This window comes from Pseudonaja textilis, chromosome 2 (assembly GCF_049901715.1).
Source record: "Pseudonaja textilis isolate UNSWEBS1 chromosome 2, rPseTex1.2, whole genome shotgun sequence".
NCBI lineage: Eukaryota > Metazoa > Chordata > Lepidosauria > Squamata > Elapidae > Pseudonaja > Pseudonaja textilis.
In genome coordinates, this window is record NC_141991.1 from 63695467 (window position 1) to 63711174 (window position 15708).

General features: G+C 40.4%; 1 protein-coding gene across 3 annotated transcripts in view; it reads left to right on the forward strand.

Annotated features, from left to right (window-relative positions):
- MST1R (macrophage stimulating 1 receptor) overlaps nucleotides 1–15257 on the forward strand; it is a 55095-nt gene extending 39838 nt beyond the window's left edge. For all 3 annotated transcript variants that reach the window (XM_026725733.2, XM_087924105.1, XM_087924106.1), the window contains 9 exons: nucleotides 240–396; nucleotides 660–752; nucleotides 2719–2919; nucleotides 7985–8065; nucleotides 10242–10423; nucleotides 12050–12159; nucleotides 13126–13291; nucleotides 13813–13949; nucleotides 14672–15257. In XM_026725733.2, the coding sequence (XP_026581518.1) occupies nucleotides 240–396; nucleotides 660–752; nucleotides 2719–2919; nucleotides 7985–8065; nucleotides 10242–10423; nucleotides 12050–12159; nucleotides 13126–13291; nucleotides 13813–13949; nucleotides 14672–14906 (1362 nt within the window). In that variant the 3' untranslated portion in view covers nucleotides 14907–15257. The remainder of the gene's footprint in view (nucleotides 1–239; nucleotides 397–659; nucleotides 753–2718; nucleotides 2920–7984; nucleotides 8066–10241; nucleotides 10424–12049; nucleotides 12160–13125; nucleotides 13292–13812; nucleotides 13950–14671) is intronic.
- Nucleotides 15258–15708: the final 451 nt, after the last annotated feature.

The following is a 15708-nucleotide window of genomic DNA, read 5'->3' on the forward strand; positions in this document are numbered from 1 at the left end:
AAGAACCATTCTGGCACAGCAGTAGGCTAGCACCAAATTTAAAACAGAAATGGCTGTGAAAGTCTGACTCACAGACGAACACAATACAGAAGCCTGATGATGGCAGATGAGAAACCCCTTGTGCAAAGAATGGAAATGTCAGCTGTCCATTTCCCATGTCCTTCTTTTCTGCTGCTCTCCCAGCCCCAAATTCTGGTATTGATTAATGCTAATAATCACATGTCTTTTCTTTCTTGTAGATCTGTGTGAATGGAAAATGCAAAGTTTTAGGATCTGTGGTTTCAATCCCCCTGGTCTCTCCTCTTGCTGTTACATTGGGAGCTGCCGTAGGCATTCTGATTTTTTCCTGTTTGGTATTTCTATCATTGAAATATGTTCAATGGAAGAAGAAGGGAGGTAACTGCAAGTTTCTTATGATACTTTCTGGCCTGAAAAGTATTGTCAGTGAAGGTGTTTATTTATTCCATATAAATTCTTCATAGTCATAGCAGTACCTGCTTGCATTTAATTTTGACACTTCATCAGAGAATGGGCATGTATCAAATATAGCTTAATCATTGGATTGACAAGGTGAATAAGTGAAGAGTGGATAATGGACCAACTGTAGAATAGTGATGAGATGAATGTTGCTGCATTGGCTTTTTGTTTTCTTCTTGCAGGAACTGAGAATTTAGAAAGGCTCTCCAGCCTCAACAGGGGCACAATTGGAATTCCTCTTCTTCCTCCTAATACTGGATACGTGGCTTCTTCTGGTAAGAATTCATGGCAGGACTTGGAGCTAGTATTTTAGAGCCAATGAGATCGAACATCTTGCTAGCTACCACGCTGATATGTTGATGCACAAATGTGTTTGGTTGGGAAGGGTTTTTTAAATTTCTTTTCTCCCTCCCCCACCAGACTGACATTTCCCTAAATGGAATTACTCCTTCTGGATATTTCTATAAATAAAAATACATTGCTCAAGAACTACATAACCTAATGCCCTTCTGGTACTAAAACACTGCCCCCATTCTTCCAGTTACATCGATGGGAGGAACCTGCAATAGTTCATTACAATGTGAAGATACTGTGTTGGGGGTGAGGCTTCGTTCTCTGAGCTTGTGGGTTGGTTTCTGAATGTTTCATTAGCAGGCTAGGTAACATCTTCAGCGGAGTTTAGGGGATGTCAGTGCCAGTGTTCTTCTATTTATAAGGGCTTCCTTCTGTATTTAAAATACAGAAGGATTAAAAAAAAACATGTAATCTACAAAATCAACTTTTACTATTGCAACCAATTCTACGTGGGACAAACATCATGTCAATTGAAACCCAGGGTCCACGAACACCAGCTGGCAGTGAAACGCCACGATCCCAAATCCTTAATCTCTACCCACACCGACACCAAACAGCACCAGTTCAACACAAAAATCATTGGCCATGCTACCGTCCGCCACACTCATGAGTTCATTGAAGGCTGGCACTCTAGAAGCAATTCCATCAACAGATACATTAACCTACAGCCAACCTATGAACCCCTCAGAATCCAGATCAATTGTACAGACAACCAGAGACAGCACTGACCCTCAACCAACCCATGCAATTCTCCCCACCATCAGTAGTTTACCTCCCAATGACCCTGACCTGATGTAATCTTATCACAAGACCCATCACAAGGCTCAGTGATGACTCACAGCTGACCTTCACCTGATACACCCAAACCTGAAGCCTTTATAAACAGACGAACACTGACACGGACATCCCCTAAACCAGTGGTCCCCAACCTTTTTTGTGCCACGGCCCGGTACCAGCATCACAAAATGATCCGCGGCCCGGTAACGGCATCAGCACGCATGACAAGGCAAGGCGAGCCAAGCAACTGGCCAGCCAGCCGTCCCCCGCTTCTCCCCGCCACCTTCAACTCCTCCTTTGTACCTTTGTCGATGGGCTTCGCTTCGGGACGGTCGCTCGGCTCGCCTTGCCTTGGGTGCTGAAAGAATCCTCGCGCCTTAGTTTCATTCAAAGCCCCCCCACTTCGATGAAACTAAGGCGCGAGGATTCCTTCAGGACCCAAACGCCACTTTCCAACCGGAAAAGCTCACCCGGAAGCACTTTCTCATCAAACAAGATGGCGGTGCCCAGCAAACCGGCAGCCCGGTAGGAAATGTTCCACGGACCGGGACCGGTCCCCGGCCCGGTGGTTGGGGACCCCTGCCCTAAACTTCGCTGAAGATGTTACCTAACCTGGTAATGAAACATTCAGAAACCAACTCACTAGCTCGGAAAACAAACCCTCATTGTCCTACACCTGAGCTACAGATATTCACCACTATTGCAGATACTATCTTGCCAAAGATTCAGAAAAGGGAAAAATGTAAGATGGGCAATGAATTAACTTTCCCACCATCTTATTTTATTTTAGAATGGCATATCCACCTTTAAACTTCTCTACAGAGAGGAACAAGTGCTATATTATGTCATCCTCTCAGAGATGTGGGGGGAGGGGGGAATTTCTCTATTTTTTTTTTTACATGATATAACAGTTTGGAACTTGTCAGATATGTACTAATGTCTGGATTCCCAAAAGAGAGTTTGAGCCCCGTAGCAAGATCAGTGATTATGTACATCTGATGAACTTGAAATAGAGCGAAACTGTTCCTGTACTGCCTTCTGGTGGTCAATATAAACAAAAATTCTGTTTAATAACCTCTCCACCTTCTCTTCATGGTATTTCTCTGGCAGAGACCGCAAACAGACGCTCTTCTGGAGCGCGATTTGGAAGTGCCTCCTACACAGGCAGCAGTGATGGTTCTGCTATGCCTTTCATGCGAGTACCTTCATACTCCATTAATAATTTTCGTCCAGAATTGTTGGAAGAAGTGAAAGATGTCCTCATTCCAGAAAAGCAGCTGATTTTGCACAAGGATCAGATCATTGGGAAAGGCAAGTATTATTTAAACTGTACCTATCAGCAATAATAAAACTGTTGTTTTCTACCATCTGTGTTGAAAGAATGCTACTTTCTCCCTGTCAGATGTTTCTTTGATTATTTTCTGTTGCTCTTCATAAGTGTCTGAGCCTCTTTGAGCCAATAGGGCAGGCCTGCATTCTTCCCTGCTAAAGCAGAGAAGAGGGCATTGCCATTGTCACAAGGAATAAGTAGCATTTGAAGGGCAAGTAAAAACAATAAATGATGTGCAGGCATGCTATTCAGAACAGGTTAGTAATATGTCTTTCCCACAGGACAACCTGGCAAAAAGAGCCAGGTAGTTCTTAAACAAGAACTGTAAAGATAGTCATTCACATGACCTTTCCAGTATAGCTTTGAGATGTCTTAAATCTAAAAACTGTTCATTTAACGTGACCGTTGATTTTATTGGTACTTTTTGTGCTATAGCCCTTTAGAATAGAATAGAATAGAATAGAATAGAATAGAATAGAATAGAATAGAATAGAACAGGAATAGGAATAGGAATAGGAATAGGAATGGAATGGAATGGAATGGAATGGAATAAATAGAAAAGAGAATAGAATAGAATAGAATAGAATAGAATAGAATAGAATAGAATAGAATAGAATAGAATAGAATAGAATAGAATAGAATAGAATTGGAATAGATGATTGATGATTTTATTGATTTTATTAGTACTTTTTGTGCTATAGCCCTTTATCCAAGACACTCAGAAAAAAATGCTTGGGGGCTATTGCCCCCACCTAGCAATCCAAGTATCTACAATCCAAATTATCAGCTGGGATGAAAATCTCTACTATTGTAAATCCCTGTTTCTTACTTCTGCTGTGTTATGCCTTGCTGATGAATGGAAGAATCTTGTGATGATGATTTACTTTCCTACCATTGGTGGATTCTTCCAGCTTTGCTGCCTTCCCCTCTTTCCAGACATCATCAGCCAATGGGAAGAATCCACCCATCAGGATATGTTATGGAGGGTGGAGTGGCAATTGAGGTCTTAACCATGATCTCTGTCATTTTCCCCATATACAGGCAAAAGTTAATATTTACAAGATTTATAATTACATAAATGCTCAGAACTCCACCCCCTCCCCAAAGAATGATACACTAAAAAAAATAGCCACCTGGTATCATGGGTGATGAGCACTTCCCCCAGACTTTTCTAGAACTCGTGTGCAGTTTCCGACTTGCTGGAGCCACAATGTTTGTATTTCCCGCCAGTGACGGGATTCGCACTGGTTCAGTGGGTGTGGCTTGGTGGGTGTGCTTTGCCTAACAGCTTTCCCCACACCAGCTGCGACTTGCAGCGGTAATCAGCTGAGGGGATAAAGAAGAGAAAAGAGCGGGGGCGAGTAGGAGGGCCAATCCTGTGCTTTTCTCTTCTTTCTCCTCTCAGCTGATTATCGGAGGATTATTTTCCTCCTCTCAGCTGATCGTTTTTACTACCGATTTGGCTGAACCGATACAAACTGATAGCATACCACCATTGCTTCCCACCCACCCCCTACCCTCACCAAGCTATACAATTCAGATCAAATGCTGAATTCTGTATGGCCAAGAAAGAGGGCAGAGACCAACCTGTGGAGGTGACTGTTTCTGAGGATGCCACACTCTCCTGCATACACTCAGCCTGCCTCATTGCCCTTATTGCTAGCAAAGCAGAACAAGGAATGACAGCAACAAAGATTGGTCAGGGCCTGGAGATAAAGATAAAGGTTGGTCTGTGAAATTGAGATTTTACTCCAAGTGACACAATTTATGGCAAAAAAACATAATTCCATAAATTATTTACATTGTTGGAAACACTTTAGATTCAGATTTAATAAATATTCAGGTTCAGAACTCCTGGTTCCTGAGTGGCCCATTAAATCAAAGGTTTGCTCTGAAGTAGCTCATACCATGCTAGCTCGTTGGAGAATTTGTCTTGATGTCAAATCAAAATGGAAAACACAGTGAAAATCTGAGAAGAAGTGAAAGAAAAGGCATTTGTTGTTGCCATACACTTATGCTTTGTCCAAAAGAGTACTTCCCTGTAATCTAAATAAACTTGAAAGGTGGCATAATATATCTCACTACTATTTTGCACAAATATCTATTTCTCTGCTCAATCCAATAAGATTGAGTATCAAGAACAGGAAATGTTTGCTAGACACTTTCCGAAGTCTAGAGCTCTGGATGTACTTATTCAAACTAGACCCCAGTTCTTTCATTTCTCTATTTTACATGAATTCCAGCCATTCCATTAATTCCACTGCATCCACGTGTCAGGAAATGTCTGGTTCTTCCATCTTTTAAAGTTCCTTATTTCTTCACTCTTTAGATCATTATAGGCCTGTATGCACTAGTTACAAAAGATTATGCTGGACTGTTTAGTTCATACCGAAATTCAGAATATATCTCTTTCTTTCATTAAATGAGCACATCATTTTAAACCATCTCCCAGGAATCAATTTCTTTTTGTGACAAAATAAAGAAGTGATTGACATTTCTTCATTGTCTGATATTTTCTAATAAGAACTCCAATTTGGCTTATTTTTTATTATACTGTTACAATGACTATTTCCTGCATTCTTACAGCACTGCAATACTTTTTCAGTAACTGTATGTGTCTAAATACGCACATATTCATTTTATTGCTGTAATGTTTCTACTGTGTGATCACTCATAATAAGGTTAATAGGGTTAAATTATTCTGTAATTCGTGGGGTTTATGTTGATGTTGAATGATGTTGTAGAATACAGGTTAATCAGGGGAGGGACGAATGGTGAAAACACCTTGGAGGTTTGCATCCAAAAGCCATATTAGAATTCAGTGACAGTGTGCATATTCATTTGATTTCTAAAACATATCAAATATATAGCCTGTCTTTACCATATAGATCAAAACTTTAAAAATAGAAATTGACTAATAGTTGTTAATAGACCTGTAGCACTTCATAGGATGTAGGTTCCATCATTTGCGGTGGGGGGAATATAAAATATCTGAATAGTAATTATCACAAATCATCAGTTGGGCATAAGTTTTAAAAATAATTATAATTTTTTCTTTTCAAGATTAAAATGGAATGTAAGTTTGGGCAATAACTTTCATTGAACTTAAATGACTAAAATAACTATACTTCCTAAAATCCTGTTTTTAGTTCAAGCATTTAGTTCAAGTTCCCTTCCTAATACTTTGTTTTATGTTTGACAAAGCAGATATTTTCTTGGTCTTCCAGATCTTTCCTTCACTTATAACTATTCTATGTAATTTTCATTTTTATAACAATGGTTTTGACAGTTGAAATTGCTAATTAGAAATGTTTAGGTGGGTTTTTTTTACAGCTTTCATTTTATCTTCATTCATAGATGTTCTGAGAAATGATAGAAGAGTCCATGGTTGTTAAAAGTAGACAGAATAACAATCACAATCTGAAAGATTAGAAGGGCAAATAATTTGTTCACCTCTTTATCTGGCTAATTATTAACCTAAAAGAATCACCCTTTTAACCTTATTAACAGGTTTACAGTAGAGAAATAAAAGAAGAAGTAAAATTGAATGAATTGGAAGGGTGCACAAACTTCTGTGGAATTAATGAATTCTCTATTTTTTTATTTTGAACCTGTAAATACAGTAGCTAGGCAAAAATAATATGTATGAAATTAAAATGTTACACAAAGATGTGCTTAACTTTGTACAGGTAGTCTTTGACTTCAGTTTGTTTAGTGACAGTTCAGAATTACAACGGCATTAAAAAAACAAACGTTTTCACACTTTACAATCTTACAACACAGTTCTAGGCTGCATTAACACAGGGATAGAATCAAGATCACATGAAGTGTTAATATCACTTTATAATGCCTTGGTAAGGCCACACTTCAGAGGTGGTATTCAGCAGGTTCTGACAGGTTCTGGAGAACTGGTAGCGGACATTTGAGTAGTTCAGAGAACTGGCAAATACCACCTCTGACTGGTCCTGCCCCCATCTATTCTCTGCCTCCCGAGTCCCAGCTGATCTGCTAGGTCTTCTTTGGTTGCCCTGTAGAGGAGAACAGAGCTGGAAAGCAGGTTAGTGAGGTTGGGAGAAAATGGGGATTTTGCAGTAACCTTCCCCCAGGAGTGGGGAGGGAATGGAGATTTTACAGTATCCTTCCCCTCCCATACCCACCAAGCTATGCCCAGCAAGCCATGCCACGTCCACAGAACCGGTAGTAAAAATTTAATACTGCATCCAGTTTTGTTCACCACAATGTAAAAAGGCATGTTGCGATTCTAGAAAGAATGCAGAGAAGAGCAACGAAGATGATTAGGGGACTGGAGGCTAAAACATATAAAGAACGGTTGCTGGAATTGGGTATGTCTGATTTGATGAAAAGCAGGATTAAGGGTGACATGATAGCAGTGTTCCAATACCTCAAAGAAGAGAGAATCAAGCTATTCTCCAAAGTACCTGAGGGCAGGACAAGAAGCAATGGGTGGAAACTAATCAAGGAGAGAAGCAACGTAGATCTAAGGCGAAATTTCTTGACAATTAGAACAATTAATCAGTGGAACAACTTGCCTCTAGAAGTTATAAACGCTCCAAATAAGAGATTGAATAACCATTTGTCTGAAATGGTATAGGGTTTCCTGCCTAAGCAGGAGGTTGGCCTAGATGACCTCCAAGGTCCCTTCCAACTCCATTATTCTATTCTAAGAAGCATATTAAATTGGAAAAAATTAAAAGCAAATTAGATACCTTAAAACTGAGACAAATGTAAGTCAAATAATACGATTGGGTATCAATATAGTTGGATATAAGTTGTATTGGCACTGGTTGTCTGTTAGGGAAGTCCATCTCTGACTATATATACTATATATATAGTATACTATGTACTATATATACTATATATTTCAAATTCTGTATATTTTTAACACTTAAAACAATTGTATTCTCTTTATAGTATTGTTGTTTGATGTTCAGATGCTCCAGCACAGACAGAGGTGGTATAGCATCTGGATTTGCTAATGTCGATATTGGTGCCTATGTGTAAAACTTGTTCTTTTTTTCCATCCAGGGCATTTTGGGAGTGTTTACCATGGAACTTACATAGATTCATCCCAGAGAGAGATTCGGTGTGCTGTTAAATCCCTAAACCGTAAGTAATTCCTTTTATGAAACTAATTAATAAACCTGGAACTAGTAACTAATGGACCAGTTTATTAACATGGAAAAGAAATCAAGGGATCATAGGCTCATGATAAAGTACAAGACACAATAACGTCTTATTTCAAAAAATAGTGTTCCATAATTATAAGGAGCCAGTTTGTTTTAGTGGTTTAAAGCATAAGGCTAGAAACCAGGGCACCATGAATTCTTGTTCCCCTTTAGGCCTTTGCCAAGAGTCAACACTAAGTTGAATACACACACACACACACACACACTCACTCACTCACTCACTCACTTACTTACGAAAGGACAGTATCTTCCATCTTGGCATAAACAAACTTTTACAGGCATCACTGCTGTCCTGTTTGTTTGCTTACTTGCTTAGGTTATATATATACTATGAGAAGTTTTTACCATTCCTCTGAGCAAAGAGGCATCATGCACCCTGGAGCTAGATTAAAGCAAATTCTGTATTAAAGACAAAGACTGGCATTTTTATTACCAGATAAACCCTGAGGTAACTTTTAAAGAAGCAAAATGGGGCTGGGGAGCATTGACTTTCTGTGCATTCTTCATAAGTTTGTTCCGTAACATGGCACAAGAAAACGGTCGTAGGGCCTTTTCCTCTTGGTCTTGTCACTATGCAAAGAGTTCCTGGCATTAAGAATATTCTGCCATGTCCCCCTGGTGTTGTCTTCACCTCTTCTGCAGTTCATATCTGAGGTAGCCCTAAGTCCTGCTTAAATATGCCAGTGTTAAATCAGTGTTCTTCCCTCCAGCCAGGAACAATCAATGGCAGTTTCAGGGCCTGTCACACTGGTTGCTGCTGGTAGCAATGTAAGTCAGCTGACCAGAAGGCAGGCAGGATAAGCCAAATATTTGTTGTCATTTTGAGCTGCTGAGTGCCTGCTTCTTCCCAACAGAGCTTGCCCTCTTCCTCCATTCTTTGTCTTCCGGAGGGGGGAACATGGCACAGCTGCAAGCAAACTTCTGAAGCAACAGCTAACTGAATAGTATAGCATAGCTGCTCTCTTGTCTGCTCTGGTGGCTTCTTTCGTCCGAGTCAGTCTAATAGGTTTAACTATTAACTAACAACAGGCAGCTCATCCCCAGTTCCAGAAAGGGGTGCATTTAAAACAATAATGTTTGCCTGCTTTTTGTCTGCTCGGTAGGTTTTGGGGAGAATGGAGATGGTAGGTTTTGACAGAAACTTAACCCCATGAGTTCAGTTATCCATCAAGGCATCAATCAAGTCCAGCAGTCTTGCGATGTCTTGTCCGTGGAGGGAGGATAACAAAGCCAAAGGGTGTAATCAATGTTGCTTCACACGTCATGCATGTCCAAATTCAAAGAATCCGCTGTTTGATTGCAAGCCAAAAGAGAGTTTATAAAGAAATGGATGATAGGAGAAACATATTTTTTTCCGGCATATATGGGCAGGTGAATAGCACATTAACCAGATCATGGCAAGTGGATCTTAATTTTAAAAACTGCTTCAGCAGTCATTTTAATGGTATTTTCTGCAGCAGAGTTTTGTTATCAGTTGATAATGCCCCACCAATCAATGTTTTTGAATACAGGAATAGGAGTTCCTGTAAACTTTAATAACAGCAAGATTAAATGAACAAACAAATAAACAAACACACAAACACACAAACTAATACTTCAGCTCACAACTTTGTGTTTGTAAGACAACACCAATTGAAGTATCTCTGGATACTCTTAAGGAGAGAGAGAACTGGCTCCAAACTGGGGCTTGGCCTAGGGAAGTAAGAGTACTCTGTTTCTAATAATCTGAATTAACCCTTAAATCAACACAAGGTGATCCGTGGAGCCATTTGTCCTTTGTTAGTCCTTTCAAACATAAAAACTAGAGATGCCTACGAACCAGCCCAGTCCAGTATTAAAACGTATGATTGGTTTTCTTTTACTCTGGCAATATCTTCCATCCTTATTCCCATTGGCAGACTTCCTCTACTTGATGGAAGTTCGAAAAGGCTCTCAATACGCTGTTTTTTTCCCTAAGATCTCTTGCTTATATGCGTGCAAGATGACTTCTCAGAAACTTTTGCTCACAGTTTCACAATTCCTTAAGTCTTGGAGAGGGGAGGGGAAGCTGCAACTGAGAATATTGATCCAATCTCTTCATTTTTTTTCCCTCTTAGGAATTACTGACTTGGAGGAGGTGGAAGAGTTCCTGAAGGAAGGGATTCTGATGAAGAGCTTCCATCACCTCCATGTCCTTTCTCTCATTGGGATCACCTTGCCTAAGGAGGGTCTCCCCCTGGTGGTTCTACCTTACATGAGGCATGGAGATCTCCGACATTTTATCCGTTCAGAGCAGAGGGTACGTGGTGCCAGATCTTGGGGTCCTTGTTTGAGTGACAATCAATGCCAGCCACTTTCCTGTTTCTGAATCGCCCCTTGGTTTGGAGTTCCTTTCTCTTCTTTGCGGAATGAAATTGTTTTTAAGGAAGAGCTTACCCAGAGATGATGCATTCAGCCCTTTCTTATCGCTTTCAGTTGTGGTGTGCTTTTGTTTTGTTTGTGACATCCTCATCCATGGGCCTTCTGGTGAATTAGTGCAGGCTTTGCACCTCCTTCCTGTTAAACCTCACCATATTGGGGCAGAGAGTGGGGCTGGCTGTGGGATGCAGCAGATAGAAGTCCTTAAACCTATCCGGTAGCATTGTAGGGTTTGTAAGGTAAATCTTTTAAAGTCAGATTCCAGAAATACACATGCAAGAAACTAATTCTCTTATCAGTGGTACTTTCTGTTGATGAAACGAGATGGAGCTCTGGGTTTTCAGAAGATAGATTGTTTTGCTTTGGGTCTTTCTGCTGACTCTGAGAAAGGTAGAACAGTAGGAACATTAGCTGATGTCTGATACAGCTTCCTTCCTCTAATCGAACAAATAGCTGAACTATCCTGGCATCTTAAAATCTCCCTGTTTCCCCTGGAGAAACAAACAGAGGTAGCATTCTGACTGTTGGCAGGCTTCTCTTCCACCTCCAATCTATTGGCACTGTGGCTGTGGCAAAATTTATCTTATAAATGTTCTCTTACAACATTATTTTTAAAGAATTGTCCATATAAGCTTCACCTCATAATTTTATTGCAGTTGGGCCTTGAAAAAGGAATAACTTCCAACTCATCTCTTCTGCTCCTCATTTCATTCCCGTTGTAAACATACTATGAAATATTAGGCAGTTGTTAATTGTCACTTGTGATGTGCTGCTGATCAACTAAAAATGCCTCCCCCTTGCTTGATAAAAATGGATATTTTCCCTTGCAGGTGGCTTTTGAGTTAAACACATCAGCCACCCTTTGCAGAGGAGTGCAACATTAAAAAAACAAATTTAGCTGATAACAACAAGATTTATCCTCCCAAGATTTTCCTTGCAGCTATTATATTCAAATCCAGGATCACATGAAAACATTATTCACGGAAAAGGGGCAATAGGTTAAGCATGGGGCGTGTTCTTTTGAGTACGGGCAAGACAGTGAATGCTTCTGACCACTAGGGGGCCATGCAGGCACACTGTGAAAGAGCGAGTTGTAAGCTATGGAAGAAAAATTCAAAAGGCTCTTCCATCTCAATTCTGGGTATTATAATATGCACATCCTATTCCTATCTTGCCAAGCAGTGAGCAAGTGTCTGCTTTGCCATGTGTGCACTGAGCAGAGAAGATTCCCCTGGCCCCAATTCCACTGTTTATATTTATAGGCGTGGGTTCTTTGTCGTCTATCATATGTGAATGGGACGCACTCAGTTTCTCAGCCAAATTTCTTAGAAAATTTGTCCAATATCTGAAGCAGCCTTGAAATTAACTTCAGCTGTGTTATCTTGTGGGAACCACAATCAAGCAGCTCAGCTCTCTCGAGGTGCATAAACTTCAAAGCCAGATGGAGAACTCGTTGTGAGTTTCCTCGGTGTCAGACAGTTTTGTTTGTTTGCTTGTTTTCCATCAGAACCCCACTGTGAAGGATTTAATAGGTTTTGGGCTACAAGTGGCTCGGGGGATGGAGTATCTGGCCCAGAAGAAGTTTGTGCACAGAGATCTTGCAGCCAGAAACTGCATGTAAGTACAAACATGGGTGTATCTACACAGAATAATAAAACACGGAGAATAGGGCAAGAACAAGCCACAGAGGTTGCTGAGGCTTGTTTGTGCTGTGGGCGGGTGCCTGTGTGGAAATACCACTCCCCATATGACTAGCTATGGGGAAAGTCTGTCAGAAATACCTTTCAAACTAGTTTGTTTCGATTCCTCCCTTGAGTCAATTGATTCCCCCTCCCCTCAGAAATTTATATCATTTATACAAGATGCTTAATCTTCTGACTTATTTTTCTGGTAAATAGAAAGTAAATTCTGTGAAGAGAGATTGAAGAAACTGGGAATGTTTAGTCAGGGGATGGGATGGAGGTGGGGGGAGGATGGTAGGCTAGTACTTTCCTAGTATCTGAGGAGACATACTCAGAAAAAGGACAAGGCCAATTTTCTTACACCCTTATGGAGAAGTGTACTCAATAATGGATTGAAGTGACAAGAAGGCAGATTAGGAAAAACTTCCTGCAGTTTGACAGTGGAATCAGTGACCCACTAGCACTAGCCAGGCAACTGGACTTAAAGGATTAAATGGGTCATTCAAAATCTACAATTTTATAATTTAAACAAGATACTAGTCCATAAGATAACCAATTGGGTTTAGTCAATGTAGTTTGTTAAGCTATTAAAACCCAAGTGAAAGTTAAAAGTTTAGCTTGATGCCTACATGCTAGAGTTTTAACAGATGTGATTAAATGAATTGTACAAACATCCATTCTCTGATTGCATATAACAGGCTGAAACCTAAGGAGGGTAGGAGATGCAGTTTCCATGTTCACGTGGCATGCTATGCCCAAGCAATAATCTCTATTAGAATTACAGCCTGGTTTTCGTCACATGCTAAACCAGGGAGCTTTTGGCATTCCTTAATGGTGCCAAATAAGATGAGTTAACATGACTGCTGCATTGCTCCTAATCCCATTCTCCTTTTTTATCCAGGCTTGATGAGACCTATACAGTGAAAGTGGCAGACTTTGGGCTGGCCAGAGATATCTTTGACAAGGAATATTACAGCATCCAGAAACACCGCAGGGCAAAGCTACCTGTCAAATGGATGGCCCTTGAGAGCCTGAAAACTCAAAAGTTTACCACCAAGTCAGATGTAGTAAGTGCAAGCAAGGACACCCGATGGCCAGGCTGCTAAAAAAATTGCCCCCAGTTGTTGTCCTGGCCACAATTGTCTACATTCCCAGGAAACAGTGAACCACAAATTAGCCAACTCCATGTTACTGTTTTCCTGAACTCAGATGTTATAAATAGATTTTGGTTCATAGTGTTGTTCAGCCCACAGAATTGGATTAATTGGATATGCCTTGATTTGTTAATGTGTTGTGGCAACACAGCCACAATTTTATGTGAGGGATATGCAAAATAGGCCATTATGAAAGCTCCTGCTAAGACTGTGTAACTTTCCTAGCACTCATTTCTTAGTGTCAGAATCTACCTGGACTCCAATTTATGCTAGTCTCAGAAAAACATGCATATGCAACAGAGTCCTTTCTCCTTTGCAATTTGAAGAAGGAACAGTCTAGCCGGATATTTTACCTGCCCTAGTGATGGCTTGTGTTTTCTCTGCGTCCCACTCATATTGACATCTGTACTTTCCCTCTTCTGCTGCCTTACCAGTGGTCCTTCGGGGTCCTCATGTGGGAACTGATGACACGAGGGGCCTCTCCATACCCTGAGGTGGACCCCTATGATATTACCTGCTACTTGTTGCAAGGACGAAGGTTGCCCCAGCCTGAATACTGTCCAGATTCTCTGTGAGTATTCAATTGGACCCTTCTGCTAGCTTAGCCAAGGAGAGAACTGTGAAAGAGCTATGAAGCTGTGTGGGAAGTACCAGAAAAGGTCTTCTGATTCCTGAACTTTAATTGATAAAACTAATTTGTAAATTTCAATTAAGTACTGCAATTCGTTAACTTAAAAAGAAAAGAAAGCACAATGGGAAAGTTAATTAGTTTTTCTTTCTTAGTTCTGTTGAAATTTGTGTTCTTACTGCAGCTTCCCCCAAACTATTAATCCCCTGAAATACCTATGCTGTATCTCTTCAATTTGGTCATATCTTAAAGGCCTAATTTAAGAGAAGCTGCAATATTCCATGGAATCCTCATGATTACCTGGATCTTAGCATATCCTTCTCCTTTTGCGCTCCTCATTTCAATCTGTTGGGTCTGTTTTCTACCTTTTCCAGTGCTAACAATTCCCATTTGGCTCCTAATCCAGCATAGCATCATTATGCTATTTGTCACATATTTACCTGCTGAGTTAGAACAGCGTTATATAAAGCCTCCGACTAGAATCCTGTAGCAATGCAAAGTCAAGAGATAAGACTAGAGTACAGAACTGAAGGGAGCCTCTGCCTTTAATTACTGTGAGAATGCCAATGACATAGACCCTGGTGTACACAACTACAATAACCTGGGATACAAAGGCCAAATGTTGGTGTTTTCATAGCTCTAATTCACTCATTTATTTTGGGCAGGTACACCATAATGCTTAACTGCTGGACACCAAGTCCTGAGGAGCGGCCAACTTTTTCCAGCCTCATCGAAGAAGTGGAGCATATTGTAGCCTGTCTAAAGGGAGACCATTACATTAACCTCAACGTTACTTACGTCAATCTTGATCAGGGCCATCCCTTTCCCCCTTTCATCGGTCAGGAAGAAGCATTTGATTCTAGTGGATTGAGTGAGGAAGAGGATGCCTCTGTGTGTTAAGTGATACCTCACACAGGCCAGGTTGCACGTTGCTGGTTAAAGCAGGACACTTCATAGGCTGGGACTTTTCAGGCTTTGGAGCTTCTGGATAACATTTTGCTCATCCTGTGAGTTCATGAAAGCTGTAAATCTAAGGATTTCTGTGACCTGAATCCTGCACTCAGAAAACGTGAAAACAAATGCATCTCCTCTGTAAAAAGGTAGGGCGGGTTCCCTACAGCTTTAGGAAAGAGAGGCTTTCAGAATACCTGGTGATCTGAGTGTAGGAATATGTTTTTACTGTGAATTAATTTAATGTGCCAGCCTGTGGCTGCATCTGTATATAGAGAAAAATAAATTTACTGTTATGAATTCCTATCAGGCTGTTTTATGCAACAATCTCTTTAAGTCACTATCATATGATATTGAGAATATTTTAGTCATTATTTGTTAAATAAGTCACAATCACCTCCTTTACATACAGCACAACCTAATGGGTAGGTTCACACATTGCATTAACTTGAAAACAAGCAAGCTATAGTGTGCTGCTTAATGGCTTTACTATTATGACAAACCCCATTGCTCCAATTTTATAACACTGAAGAATTCTTCCAGGAACATCATGTCAACTTCCTTTCAAAGCCTGGTCTTACACCTTGAGTTAGGGCATAATACGGTTTAGATGTGGCATGTTATTCGGCACTGTTCATAAATCTTTTGTTAACTGTCAAAAATGATGGAGGAGCCTTGAAGAAGAGCAAACCTTTCAAGTCTGTGGTAACCTTGAAAAAAACATGGAGTTGGAAGATGGTGGCAGAAGGAT